At 41.6% G+C, this 13,756-nt stretch overlaps 1 protein-coding gene across 1 annotated transcript; it reads left to right on the plus strand.

Moving 5' to 3' along the window:
* The first annotated feature begins 731 nt into the window (after positions 1–731).
* TOMM7 (translocase of outer mitochondrial membrane 7) lies at positions 732–11,019 on the plus strand. The gene is made up of 3 exons (XM_005549999.2): positions 732–903; positions 5,381–5,429; positions 10,805–11,019. Exons 1-3 carry the CDS (start codon positions 801–803, stop codon positions 10,818–10,820), a joined length of 168 nt encoding a protein of 55 aa, XP_005550056.1. The 5' UTR covers positions 732–800; the 3' UTR covers positions 10,821–11,019.
* The last annotated feature ends 2,737 nt before the right edge of the window (positions 11,020–13,756 follow it).

Here is a 13,756-nt window from a genome sequence, read left to right on the forward strand (position 1 = left end):
ACATCAGAGGCTGGGAATCACTTGGGGAACTTCAAAGACAGATCAATGGCCAGTTCCCAGCCCCAAACTCATCAGAATTTCTAGGAGTTCTAGTTCCAGCATGAGTATGATTTTACCTCTCCTAAACTGATTCTAATGTGCAGCCAGGGTTGAGAACCGCTGCCATTCTAAACCAATGAGGGCAAGATGGCCAAACAGAAGTGTCATTTCCTATGTAGTCTCCTTGATTGTTGCAATGGAATTTCTCAGCTTCAAAAGTCCAGAATTTCATGTGAGATTTCCCAAATTCTAAAATGTTGGCAAGTAATTAAAAAAATTTTTTATAAAAAGATTGGGATCAAAGAAAACATGGATTCGGGGCCTACTGAGTGTCACTTCGTAACCTTTCTTGCAGTTCAACCTCAGGTTTGAACAAACAACCTGATTCTGAGAAGTTAAATAACTTGTTCACGGTTACACAGCCAGTCAGAATAAGAGTTGGGACTAAAATCCAGTCCCTCTGAATTTAATTAATGTTCCTTCTATGTCAAAGAAGAAAAACCTGAAGATGCGCTTTAAGCATGGGTAACAGAAACGCAAAGTTACAACCGGCCATGATGGCAACCACGCATGCGCCTACTACTGGTAGCGCGGCGGAAGAGCAGCGAAGGTTAAAGGTGATGAATTACGACTTCTACTGGCGACGCTCACGACTCCTGCCGTAAAGGCCGTGTGTGGCGCCTGCGCACTTCCTTTCCCTTGCGGATTCCCGACGAGGTGGTTGCAGTAAGGGATTCTCCCTACGCCGCGCGGCCGTCGCTATGGTGAAGCTGAGCAAGGAGGCCAAGCAGAGACTGCAGCAGCTCTTCAAGGGGGGCCAGTTTGCCATCCGCTGGGGCTTTATCCCTCTTGTGATTTACCTGGGTCAGTAGGAGAAGAACCGGGAAAGTGACTGGAGGGAAGAGGGTGGCGGAGACTGCTGTCCCATTTTTGGCCATCGAAGGAGGGAGAGAAAAACAGGGGACACCGCCGTGCACGGCCCCTGAGGCTGTCTGGTCAAGTGGGGCGATCTAACCTGAGTTCAAGTTCCCGTTCCGTCGCTTTATAGTTGCATGGTCTTTAACCAGTCTTGCAATCCCTCCTTTTCTATTTTTGCATCCTTAAAGTGGAGGTCATACTTCTCGGGATTGTTGGGAGGGTTGGATGACCCCAGTGGATGTGAAAGCGACTAATGCACTCTTTAGCAGTAGGTGGGTTCTCGGGGTGTTTGTCCTCACCTCTCCATGTGGTCCTAAGTGGAAAGAGGCCTGTTCTGGGAATCTAGACCCCCTCGTGAAAGTACCACTGCCATGAAAGCATGATTATAATAATAATCGTTGGATGCCTCTGCTTTCTTACCTGTACAATGAAGGGTTTGGATGATTTCTATTACTGCTCCCATTTTACAGGTGAGGAAACAGCCGTAGAGAAACTTTTGCCAAGGTCGCACAGCTATGCTGACTGAGGGAGTTACGGGCTCAGGCAGTGGGGCATCAGAGCCCATAGTCTTAACCACTATAGGGTACTTAAAGGATTTGGGTTTTTTTTGTTTGTTTGTTTTTGTATTTGTTTTTGAGACAGAGTCTCGCTCTGTCACCCAGACTGGAGTGCAGTGGCGCTATCACGGCTTATTGCAACCTCCGCCCACTGTGCTCTAGCGATCCTCCCACGGAGCTCAGTCTCTCAAGTAGCTGGGACTATAGGCTCGTGCCACCAGGCTCCGTCACTTACTGCAAAGATTTGTTAATATTTTTCAGTTAGGGCTGCAGACTGGGACCTATTCTGTAGTTTTTTCTTTTCTCTTTTCTTTTTTTCCTTTTTTTTTTTTTGAGACGTAGTCTCGCTCTGTGCCCAGGCTGGAGTGTAGTGGCGCGATCTCTGCCCACCGCAATCTCTGCCTCTTGGGATCAAGCGATCCTTCCACCATTAGCCTCCCGAGTAGCTGGGATTACAGACTTGCAGCCACCTCTCGCGACTAATTTTTATAATTTTAGTAGAGACGGGGTTTTGCTATGTTGGCCAGTCTGGTCTCAAACTTCTGGCCTCCAGTTAGCTACCGCCCCTCTCGCCGGCCCCCGCCCTGCGCGCGGCCTCCCAAAGGGCTGGGATTACAAGTGTGAATCACCGCGTCCAGCCAGTAGTTTTTTTTTTTTTTTAATTTTACTGCCCCACTCAGGCAGTACCGTGAAAGGGAAAGAGCAGGTTTTTCATCCCAGCTGTGTCAGTTTGATCATATAGTTTGACAATTCTAAAACTCAGTTTCACATTTTAAAATGCTGTGATTTTAACAAGGTGCTGCTTCCTATTTAATTTAGGTGTCATGCATTGTATAAGATAAAGTACACTCTGATTAAGCAGCTGTGGTTTTTATTTCTCCATGAGTTGCAAGCCAGCTATAACCTGGGATTATAGAACTTAAAAAGATTGCACCTTATTCTGGGTGCAATTTTTTTTAAAAAAACTGCTTTTCTAGATTTTAGTGACTTTGTGTGGGTACCAAGGATTAAATATGACAGTTGTGTTATCCCCACTATTCTTGCAGCACCTCCCCCCACCCACTTCTTTCAGTTACTGATAGAAGGGCCTACTCTGGCTGGTCAAACACTGGGACTAGCTCTCCTTTTAGCTAAGAGAGGTGTGGAAGCTTGATTCTTCCCCTTCTTTGTGCCACCTTCTGTTTTCATTGTGTATGCGAGGTCCTATTTTAGCATGCTCTTGCTTTTTGTGTTCCTGTGGTTCTTTGCTTCTCTGTAAGTCTTTTCATCTACTGTTCCCTCCTCCTCCCTGTTTTGAGATTCCATTTCTATTGCTAGAAAGCTATAGCTGGTTGCTGCAATCTACATGCCAGGGGCTTTCGTCTAAGAGTTGATAATGCATTCCTTTCCCATACTACAGTTTATTTTTCTTTTTATGCACACTGGCTATATTCCCTTCCTAGGACTACCATTATGGTGATTTTCACCCCAACATTCAATTCAAGTTCTATGAGATTGGTGTTAAGGTTGTCTTTCCAGTACTTGTTTATCATTGTCTTTTCCCTTATGCTGTATATTTAATTTTATGTCTAAACCAGTTCCCACGTTGAAATAGAGACAGGGGCTTGCTGTGTTACCTAGGCTGGTCTTGAACTTCTGGCTTCAAGTAATCTTCCGATCTTGGCCTCCCAAAGTGCTGGGATTATAGGAATGAGCCACCACACCTGGCTCCAGGTTGTTCTTTTGCTTCCTCCACCTCAACTCTCACTAAAACCAGCAATTGCAGATTTAACTTTGTATGTAATTTAGGTTCAGTCATAACTTTCAGTGCTTTGGGTAGTATAGTGCTGTAAAATATGACAAGCAGTGACACGATAATAGAGAATCTATCTGGACATCTACTAACAAGGTTTTAATGAGCCACTTGTTGGAAGGCAATTCTCCATGGTCTCTTGCATTTCTGCACATCTTATAAGCAGAGGCTCTGATGACCCTTTGTTTCATGTTATCTTTTGAGGGCGTTTGTAGAACAAACAGCCTTGGAAAATAGTACCTCCAGACAGAGCAAAGGGAGATGCGCTTGCAGCCCATTATAAAAGATTCTGGTTCCCTAAACTCCAGTTAATATCCTGCAGTGCAGTCTACCACATGTGCAGGTGTCATCCGGACCTCTTTGCATGGAAATTGGGAGGTGAGGAACTGAAGCAAAAATGATGATACTCTCACAATCTATTGCTGGAAGTAATAAAGTGTTCTTTGTTTCTGACTTAGAATATTGTCTATACCAGCTGGGTGCAGTGGCTCACGCCTGTCATCCCAGCACTTTGGGAGGCTGAGGCGGGTGGATCACCAGAGGTCAGGAGTTTGAGACCAGCCTGACCAACATGCATAAACCCCGTCTCTACTGAAAATACAAAAATTAGCTGGGCGTAGTAGTGCATGCCTGTAATCCAAAGCTACTCGGAAGGCTGAGGCAGGAGAATAGCTTGAACCCGGGAGGAGGCGGAGGTTGCAGTGAGCTGAGATTGTACCATTACACTCCAGACTGACGACAGAGCGAGACTCCTTCTCAAAAAAAAAAAAGTGTTTATACCAACATCTGTGAAACTGGCAGGCCAGTTTGTTATCTTTTATTTATTTATTTTAATGGTCTAAATCACAGAAGATTTTTAAAAAAATATTAACTTTTATTCCCTATTACACATACTATTTTTTGTTATCTTTTAAATAAGATGAAATTGCAGACCCCTCATAGTTCTTGAAACCTCCCTAACTTAATCAGTTACTTCAGCAAGTGAGCATATATGTCATCAGGTTAATTTATAAATATATTTTAAATGGTAAAAGATAACCATACTTGTAAAGAGTTGATTTAATTAGGTTGTTAAATAATAAGTATTGGATGATCCATCCCCTGCCATCCCCCGCCCCCCACCCTGTCCCTTTTCTATCATTGGTCTTTGTTTTATAAAAGAGGTTTATGAGGGATAAAATATCCTCAGTTGTGTTTTTTTAAAAGTTCAGTAGTTTTTCCTCCAGGCATGGTGGTTCACGCCTGTAATCCCAGCACTTTGGGAGGCTGAGGAGGCTGAGCACTTGAGCCCAGGAGTTCAAGACCAGCCTCGGCAATATAGTGAAACCTTGTCTCTAAAAAAATTTAAAACCTTGGTTATGTGTTTTTCCAAAAATCATTTTGCTCTTCATAGTCTTTCATCCAGTGTAATTTTGGAGTTGTGGTATCTTATTTCTGGGTAAATGACTAATAATGAAAGATAGAACATGCTAAGGGCAACTGTGCCAATTGTGTATATAATGACCATGTGCAGTGGCTCACTGAGAAAGTTGTTTGTTTTTGTCTGGGCATGGTGGTTCACACCTGTAATCCCAGCACTTTGGAAAGCCGAGGCAGGTGGATCATTTGAGGTCAGGAGTTTGAGACCAGCCTGGCCAACATAGTGAGATCCTGTCTCTACTAAAAATACAAAAAAATTTAGCTGAGCGTGGCAGCGCGTGCCTGTAATCCTAGCTACTCAGGAGGCTGAGACAGGAGAATAGGTTGAGCCTGGGAGGCAGAGGTGACAGAGGTTGCAGTGAGTCGAGATCATGCCACAACACTCCAGCCTGGGTGACAGAGTGAGACTCTATCTCAAAAAGAAAGGAGTAAGATAGCTTGTTCTTCCTACTGATTAGTCCTGGACACAATTTCATACTCTAATGAAGATTGGAGACTTCTGTAGTGCAGATAAATTTAGATAGTGCTGGTTGGTGTAGATATCATTCTAGCTATCCTAGGTTGGATTACAAAGAAGAAAAAGTCTTGATTGTAAATGTTTTGTCTGCTGGGGGTTTAATTAATACTTTTTTCTCTTCTGTCTTCCTTGATTCAGGATTTAAGAGGGGTGCAGATCCTGGAATGCCTGAGCCAACTGTTTTGAGGTACTGCTCTTAAAACTAAACATTTCAGGGCAAATGTTCATACAGTAGTATTGAATCACTAAGATGTAAAAGAGTAATAGTGGCAGGCCTTTAAATGGAGCTTTATCAGTCAGTATAGTTTTGGGTTATTGGAAAACTGCAACTACTTTCTCTTCCCCTTCCTAATTTGTATTTACTGTATCATGTTATAACTACAATGAAGCACATTTTAACAGAAAAAGAATTTATTATCCTACCACTTTAAAATGCAAACTGTTTTAAATTTCCCATATTCGCATCTTATCCTCATTCAGATGAATACAACCTTTTATATCATTCTGACAAGGGTATGCAGGATTTTGTTTTCACTTAAAATTTGAGTTGCTATCCCATGTATTTTCCAGTTGTGGTTTACCTAGTTTTTTCAATTTTTAAGTATTTTATACAACAGTATAATTAACATTTGGGCAGGGTGTGGTGGCTCACACCTGCAATCTCAGCACTTTGGAAAGCCAAGGTGGGAAGATCGTGGGAGGATTGCTTGAGGCTAGGAGTTCAAGACCAGCCTGGGCAACATAGCGAGACCCAACTCTACCAAAAAGAGAAAAAAAGTAAATAATTAACATTTGTGTATACATAGCTTTTATAGATTTTGATTTCCTTATAAATTGTCATGGGATTAATAAAGTATATGAACATTTATGGCTCTTGACTGTCAAATTCCTTTCTCGGAAATGATCTTGCTGGTATGTGTAAGCACTCGTGAAAACTTCACCCACACGGTATACATACTCATATACACATGTATGCATATATGTGCATACTTGTGAAAATTGTATGTATACGTATAATCTCAAACTGGCAGGTTGCTCTGGAGGAAGGACTGATACTTGTGGCACTATGATGATCATGACTACTGCACACTAGTGAATCGGATTTCTGCTTGATCCTGTCTCAGACATCTCTTGTGGGTTGCCCTCACAGACTTTTCACTGACTATTCTAGGGCTTCATTCATTTTCTTCGAACTTTTACTGTAAGCCACGTTTTTCTAGAGTGGGCAGAAAATACATTATTCACTATCACCTACAATGTGCCAGCCACTGCTTTAGGTGCTTTTTACACAATGTGTCTAGTTGTCACTTCAGAGCAGGTTATACAGTCAGTAGGTGGTGGAATATGTTCTATTTCCAAAGCTCACATTCTTTCCACTAGGTCCATGTGGCCTTCCCCAAGTAATTTTACCTCTTCCTTTACTTAGCACAATGCCATCTGATATGAATTTGCTCCACCACATCTGCCTTGCTGCTCTTTTCTTTTTCAGAGGAAGGTCTTTTTTATTCTCAAAGGGTACTACAATATGTGCCTTCAAATTGTTCACTTCTGCAGTTATTCTCTTTTCCCGGATAAAGTTTTTCAACAAATGATCTTCATGCACTACCTTCCTCTCCTCCCTCTCTTCCTTTAACTGTTTATGGCATGACTTTTAGAAACTGCTTTCAGAGATTCCCCACTAAGTCCTTTTTTCTTAGCCCTTATTCTTTGATCTATCGTTTCCTTTTCTGTAAAATAGGGATTGAGGCAATATATCTGCTGCCTACTAGTTGAGTGGCCTTGGCCTTAGACCGGTTATTTCCTTAGAGAAACATTACCTTGGGAAGCATGAGAGAGAACTACTGAGTCAAGCTGTGTGGCATTTTCCAAGTACTGGAAATTATCATCAAATACCTTTCTCCAAGAAACCATTAACCTTTCTAAGCTTCATTTCCCCTTTTTATCAGTTGGGGATAATAATACCTACATAATAAGGTAGCCATGAGCATTGAATAAGAATATTATATATAAAGTATTAGTACTTGTCAAGTAATATGTGACCAGTAAACTATTAATAATAATTTTTAATCTTTTCAGTGTCATCTTTTTTATCCCCATTTCCTTATCCTATGAAAACAGTGCTCTAGCTATATGATACTGCATGCTAAGTCCCAGAATAAACTATATATATTTTTATGCCTTTGCCCCTATGCTTGTGCTCCGTCAGCCTGGAATGCTTTTTCCCCTTAGTTTCCACTGGATGGAAATCTGCTTCTAGAAAAGCCCAATCTCAAATGTTGCCCCTTCCGTAAATCTCTTCCTTCTTTCCTCCTAGCTAAAACTATTCTGTTTTTTGTGTTTCCATAGTTTTCTTTTTTTCTTTTTAATTTTTATAGAGGCAGGATCTCACCATATTGCCTAGTCTGGTCTCAAACTCCTGGGATCAAGTGCTGAGATTATAGGCATGGGCCACTGCGTCCAGCCCCTTAGTATCCTTTTGTATCTGTCATTCTCTGCCTTGTAGCTATAATATATTTTGTCTCATAAGCACCTAAAGTAATTGCTCAGCAAGTATTGAATTAACTTAATGACACTCATCTCTTGATGGTCTTCTGTGGGTTTTTTATATTTTATTTTAGTTTTTTTTTTTGTAGAGACAGGGTCTCACTGTGTTGCCCAGTCTGGTCTTGAACTTCTGGGCTCAAAAAACAATCCTCCCACCTGGCCTCCCAAGGTGCTAGGATTACAAGCATGAGCCACAGCACCTGGCCATCTTGGTGGTCCTTTGGACAGGAATTGACAAAGCATCGCATCTTGTACAAATTTTAGGCTGGACCAGCATGCTGGGAAGTAACATTTTTTTGTGCCCTAGGTGATTTAGGATACAGAAGTGGGGAGAGAATGTGTCTTTCTGTTGTCCTTTTTTGAGGCTTCTCTCCTTCCTGGTGCTAACCTTCTTGATCTTTTCTGTCATTAAGAACATCTTCTGGTTTCCTTCCAGAGGCATTTGTGTTTTAGGAAAGAATTGAGTGACTGCCTGCAAAGGGTTACTCAGTTAAGGAATTTCATGTACTGTGCTCCCTGCACTGGGAAGAGTAATTAGAGAGATCTGAGCTGCCTGATCTGTACTATGAAAGGAACAGAATTATACCTGCTATGGTTTTTATTAACATAAAATTTGTTTATTAATATAAAGTCTATTGTTTCTATATATATTTATTGTGTATATAATACTTATGTAAATAATACAGTTAAGGATCTACTAGTTTGTTTCCCTTGCCAAGTTGTTGGGTTCTTTGAGATTAGGACCACTTTCATCTTAGTATCCTCTTTCACCCAGGATGGCTCATTGTATGTGGTCAGCAAATGTTGGTTGACATGAATGCCTTATTCAAAAGTCCTTTAATATATGAGGGGCAGTGTGTTAGTAAAATATTTAGGCAAAATATGTGCATATCAAGGTTAAGAGAATCATTTCCATTATCTGCATAAGGCTGAGCAAAATTTCCTTTTTATATTTTTGCTGCCCATTACCATTGAAGAAGAGACCTTTATAGATCTTTTTTTGTGTGTTTTCTTCTGTCACCCAGGCTGGAGTGCAGTGGCACAGTCATGGCTTACTGCAGCCTTGACCTCCTGAGCTCAGGTTGTCCTCCCACCTCAGCCTCCCGAGTAGCCGGGACAGCAGACACGCGTTACCACGCCTGGCTTTTTTTTTTTGGATTTGGAGTCTTGCTCTGTCGCCCAGGCTGGAGTGCAATGGTCCAATCTCGGCACACTGCAGCCTCTACCTCCCAGATTCAAGCGATTCTCCTGCATCAGCCTCCTGAGTAGCTGGGATTACAGGCGTGCACCATGAAGCCTGGCTAATTTTTTTTTTTTTTTTTTTTAGTGGAGACAGGATTTCACCATGTTGGTCAGGCTGGTTTTTTTTTTTTTTTTTTTTTGAGATGGAGTCTCGATCTGTGTTGCCCAGGCTGGAGTGCAGTGGTGCGATCTCGACTCACTGCAACCTCCGCCACCCGGGTTCACTGCATTCTCCTGCCGAGTAGCTGGGACTACAGGTGCCTGCCATAATGCCCAGCTAATTTTTGTGTGTGTGTTTTTGGTAGAGATGGGGTTTCACCATGTTAGCCAGGATGGTCTTGATCTCCTGACCTCGTGATCCACTCGCCTTGGCCTCCCAAAGTGCTGGGATTACAGGCGTGAGCCACTGCGCCCAGCCTTTTTTATTTTTTTTAAGAGACAGGGTTTCACCATGTTTCCAAGGCTGGTTTCGTACTCGTGGGCTCAGTCGATCCACCCGCCTCAGCCTCCAAAGTGCTGGGATTACAGGCATGAGCTATCATGCCTGGTCAGTAATTTATTTTTATATTTTCACTGTGTGCAAAAATACTTAAGAGTTTAAGGGGAGATTTTAATACACAATGAAAATTGGAAATAGATGTGTGTTTTCTTCTTAGGCACAGGGAAATTTCTTTTTTTGTTTTTTTTTTTTTGCGACGGAATGTCGCCCTGTCACCCAGGCTGGAGTGCAGTGGCGTGATCTTGGCTCACTGCAAGCTCCGCCTCCTGGGTTCATGCTGTTCTCCTGCCTCAGCCTCCCGAGTAGCTGGGATTACAGGTGCCCACCACCATGCCTGGCTAATTTTTTTTTTTTTGTATTTTTAGTAGAGACGGGATTTCACAGTGTTAGCCAGGATGGTCTTGATCTCCTGGCTTCGTGATCCACCCGCCTTGGCCTCCCAAAGTGCTGGGATTACAGGCGTGAGCCACTGCGCCTTTCACTGCACTTTTCAGTTTGGCTGAAAATATTTTTTAAAAATAAACTACAAAACTGTCATTGTCATTTAATAATGCAATTTTATTCAATGGGCCACATTTTTAAGCAGCCGGATTTAGAAATGAAACCATCTCTTTGCTCCTGAAACCATCTCTTTGCTCCTTCTTAGACTCTATTGGAGTCAGCAAATGATTTGGGAGTTGGGCTTCTTAGTGACTGGAATGTTTGGGGTAAGAGTTAGTTGAGGTGGAAGTGGAGGCTAATTGCTCCCTAGGAACCTAATGGTTGTAAGAGCACTTAGGCCACATCCCACTCTGCCCTCTTAAATGATATAACTATCTCAGATCCTCAATTTCCACATTAAAATAGGGATTGTAGTTGGGAGTTATGAACTTTCCTCAGTGTCTAATGCACAGAAACCATTCAATAAATGTTATTTTAGTATTACTGATGTTGCATCTAATAATGAGATAGCTTTGTTTTCTGGGTTTATCAGGCTTACCTGTTAATGGAAATCAGTAATCGTTTTCCTTTTGATTGACTTCATTTTGTGTCTGCTCACATTTTTGTTTTTGTTTATGATAGGTAACTGCACTCAGAAGTAACTAAAGTGTATTTTAATACAGTTCTGTATGTTTAATTTGTTTGTTTGGTGCAATTGATCCTTGTCTTTTCATAACTCTGAATTTGATAGATGAGGAAACAAACATAAATGTATAAAATTTTCTAGGTCTTAGGTTATGTGTAGAAGATTTTTATTTTGGAATTTAATTTCTTTCTCCTCTTCACAAACATTTTAGCCTACTTTGGGGATAAAGGATTAATTGGTCTTCTGGATTTGGAGGCAATCAGCGGACAGCATGGAAGATGTGTGCTCTGGCTTGGATAAGAGATGGGACATCGTTCAGTCACTAGTTGGATGGCACAAGGCTCTTCACAGATGCATCTGTAGCAGAGTGGAACTTGTACTAACTTATGATAGAATGTATCAGAATAAATGTTTTTAACAATGTTATGCTTGAGTCTTTTTTGAATTGAACATGCTAGGATTATCAGGTAAAAATTAAGCCTTTTGGTACTTTTTTAAAACAGGGAATTTGTGTATGTACCTAGGTGCTGTTTACACTTGTAAATCCTAGCACTTTGGGAGACAAAGGTGGGTGGATCATGACATAAAAAAAATTTTCCATGTTAATTCCTGCCCATTGACCTAACATATGGATTACAGTTTCCCTTTACAGTGAATTAATAACTCCTTCTAGGGTATTCCGAGGTAGTAAGAATACAGATAGTTCTCAGTTTGTGACAAACCAAACTGTCACTTCCTCCTCTGCATTAAAGTTCTGAGCGCAAGAAATAAAGGTCCTGGTGGCTCTGTTGCTAGGGGATGGGAATGGCACTGGAGAGTTGTGTGATTTATTTGTAGGTTAAATGTGAGTCTAAAGTTTCCCTCAGTTATATTAGGAAACTAGAGCTGGCTGGGCAAGAGCCCGTGGAGAGCTACATGGAATAGTAGCACTGTTTTCGGGTAGAAAGAAAGGCAGCTAATGAATGGAAACTAGTTTTCAGTTCTAGATACTGGTTTCCTGGGACCTTCACCTCTATTTAAATCCTACTTTTATTTAGTTTTTTCCGTTCTTCTAACAAAATAGCATTCTTTACTACGTTTGGCCATTGTTACTAATACAAGAAAGCAGAACCTGAAACAAACAGTTTGGAAAGAGCCTATTGGGTTGAGTATTTTAAGCATCCAGTATTTAGGCATGATCATGACTATAATCCCTCTCAGGTGCTGGGAGCTGCCATCACCAGAAAGTTCTTATTTCTAATGTAAAACCCTTTTAGCTATTTAAGCCTATTTCCTCAAGGCTTGTTACTTTTGCCATGGAGACGTAGAAGACTATTGTGGTGTCTTGTTGCATAAGGGGATTTTAAAGTGGAATTCTTGAGAGCTAACTGCAGGAAATCAGTTTGGTAAGTACTTAATGTAATTGCTTCAGCATCTCTGTGAATCTAGGCGTGTGTAATTTTGCTGAAAATTGAGCACAGTATTAAAATTCCATGGAATTGCTTAAGTTTGTGGTTCCCCCCAATCCTTTTTGCCAAGTGCATTGTCAGGGAACTTTTGTTTAGTATTTTGTTTAGACGTTTTTCTTCTGTTTCTCACTTGGGATTTTCAGAAATTGAGAAAGCTGTGTCAGGTATCTGTTTTGTTTAAATAGTAATGTGAATGGTAAACATAACTGGTTGTGGTTTTTTTTTTTTTTTTTTTTTTTTTTTGAGATGGAGTCCCGCTCTGTCGCCAGGCTGGAGTACAGTGATGTGATTTCGGTTCACTGCAACCTCCGCCTCCCTGGTTCAAGTGATTCCCCTGCCTCAGTCTCCCGAGTAGCTGGGACTATAGGCGCATGCCACTATACCTGGCCAATATTTTGTATTTTAGTAGAGATGGGGTTTCACCGTGTTGGCCAGGATGGTCTCGATCTCCTGACCTTGTGATCTGCCCTCCTCGGCCTCCCAAAGTGCTGGGATTACGGGTGTGAGGCACCACGCCTGGTCTGGTTGTGTTCTTTTAAGGATGACCTTTGTGAACGCCAAATGTCTGAGACAGGTTTCAGTCAATTTATAAAGTTTATTTTGCCAAGGTTAAGGATGCTCCCATGCCACAGCCTCAGGAAGTCCTGAGGCGGTGTGCCCAAGGTGGTCAGGGTATGTAGTTTGCTTTTATACATTTTAGGGAGACATGAGACATAAATATGTCTAAGATGTACATTGGTTTGGTCTGGTAAGGCGGGACAACTCGAAGTGGGGGCTTCCTAGACAAAAGGTTGCATTCTTTTGAGTCCTTGATCAGCCTGAATACACAATTTAGTCTGGCTCAGTGAGTCTGCATTTTTTACATAAATAGCGCAGAGGAAGCAATCATAATGCATGTGTCTCAGGTGAGTCTCAGAGGGATGACTTTGAGTTCTGTCTATCCTTTGTCCACAAGGAATTTCCTGTGGGCAAATTGTGAGGGAGGTATGTAGCTTCTTTTCTTTGTGGCTGTCTCATTTAGGAATAAAGTGGGAGGCAGGTTGGCCTGACAGTTCCCAGCTTGACTTTTCTTTTGGCTTAGTGATTTGAGGGGTCCTGAGATTTATTTTCCTTTCATACCTTATAGCTGTCTATAAAACCTCAGAAATTTTAAAATAAGGCATCCAGAATTAGGAAGGAACCAGCTCCCTGATCTCACATCTAAGGAAGCTAAGGAACAGAGTTTAAGCACTTCTTCAGGGTACAGCCTAAGAGCTGAGACTACTACACAGTTTAATGTGTATATATATATATATATTGTAAAGTTTGTGAAATGTTTAAGCTCCCACATTTTATGAGTTTTAGTTTTTAGGACAGTACAATTCAAGCATTTATTGATTTCTGTTCTGTGTTAGACACTAGAGAGTCGTTATGACTGAGATTATTCCTGACCTTGATTAGCTTATGGAAAAACACTGAGCTGGTAGGACCTGATTTGAGTCCTGGCCCTGTCAGTTCTAGAACCTTTGGTGAAATCACTTTTGGTTTTTTTATTGGGAGAACAAGGCCTCTGTGTTGCCCAGGCAGGTCTCAAACTTCTGGGCTCAAGCTATCCTGCCTCTGCCTCCCAAAGTGCTGGGATTATAGGTGTGAGCCACCGCGCCTGGCTGAAGTCACTTAATCTTTAGATTCCTTCCACAAGATAGGAACAACAATACCTGCCCCAGGATATTATT

The sequence above is a fragment of the Macaca fascicularis genome, chromosome 3, assembly GCF_037993035.2.
Source record: "Macaca fascicularis isolate 582-1 chromosome 3, T2T-MFA8v1.1".
Lineage (NCBI taxonomy): Eukaryota > Metazoa > Chordata > Mammalia > Primates > Cercopithecidae > Macaca > Macaca fascicularis.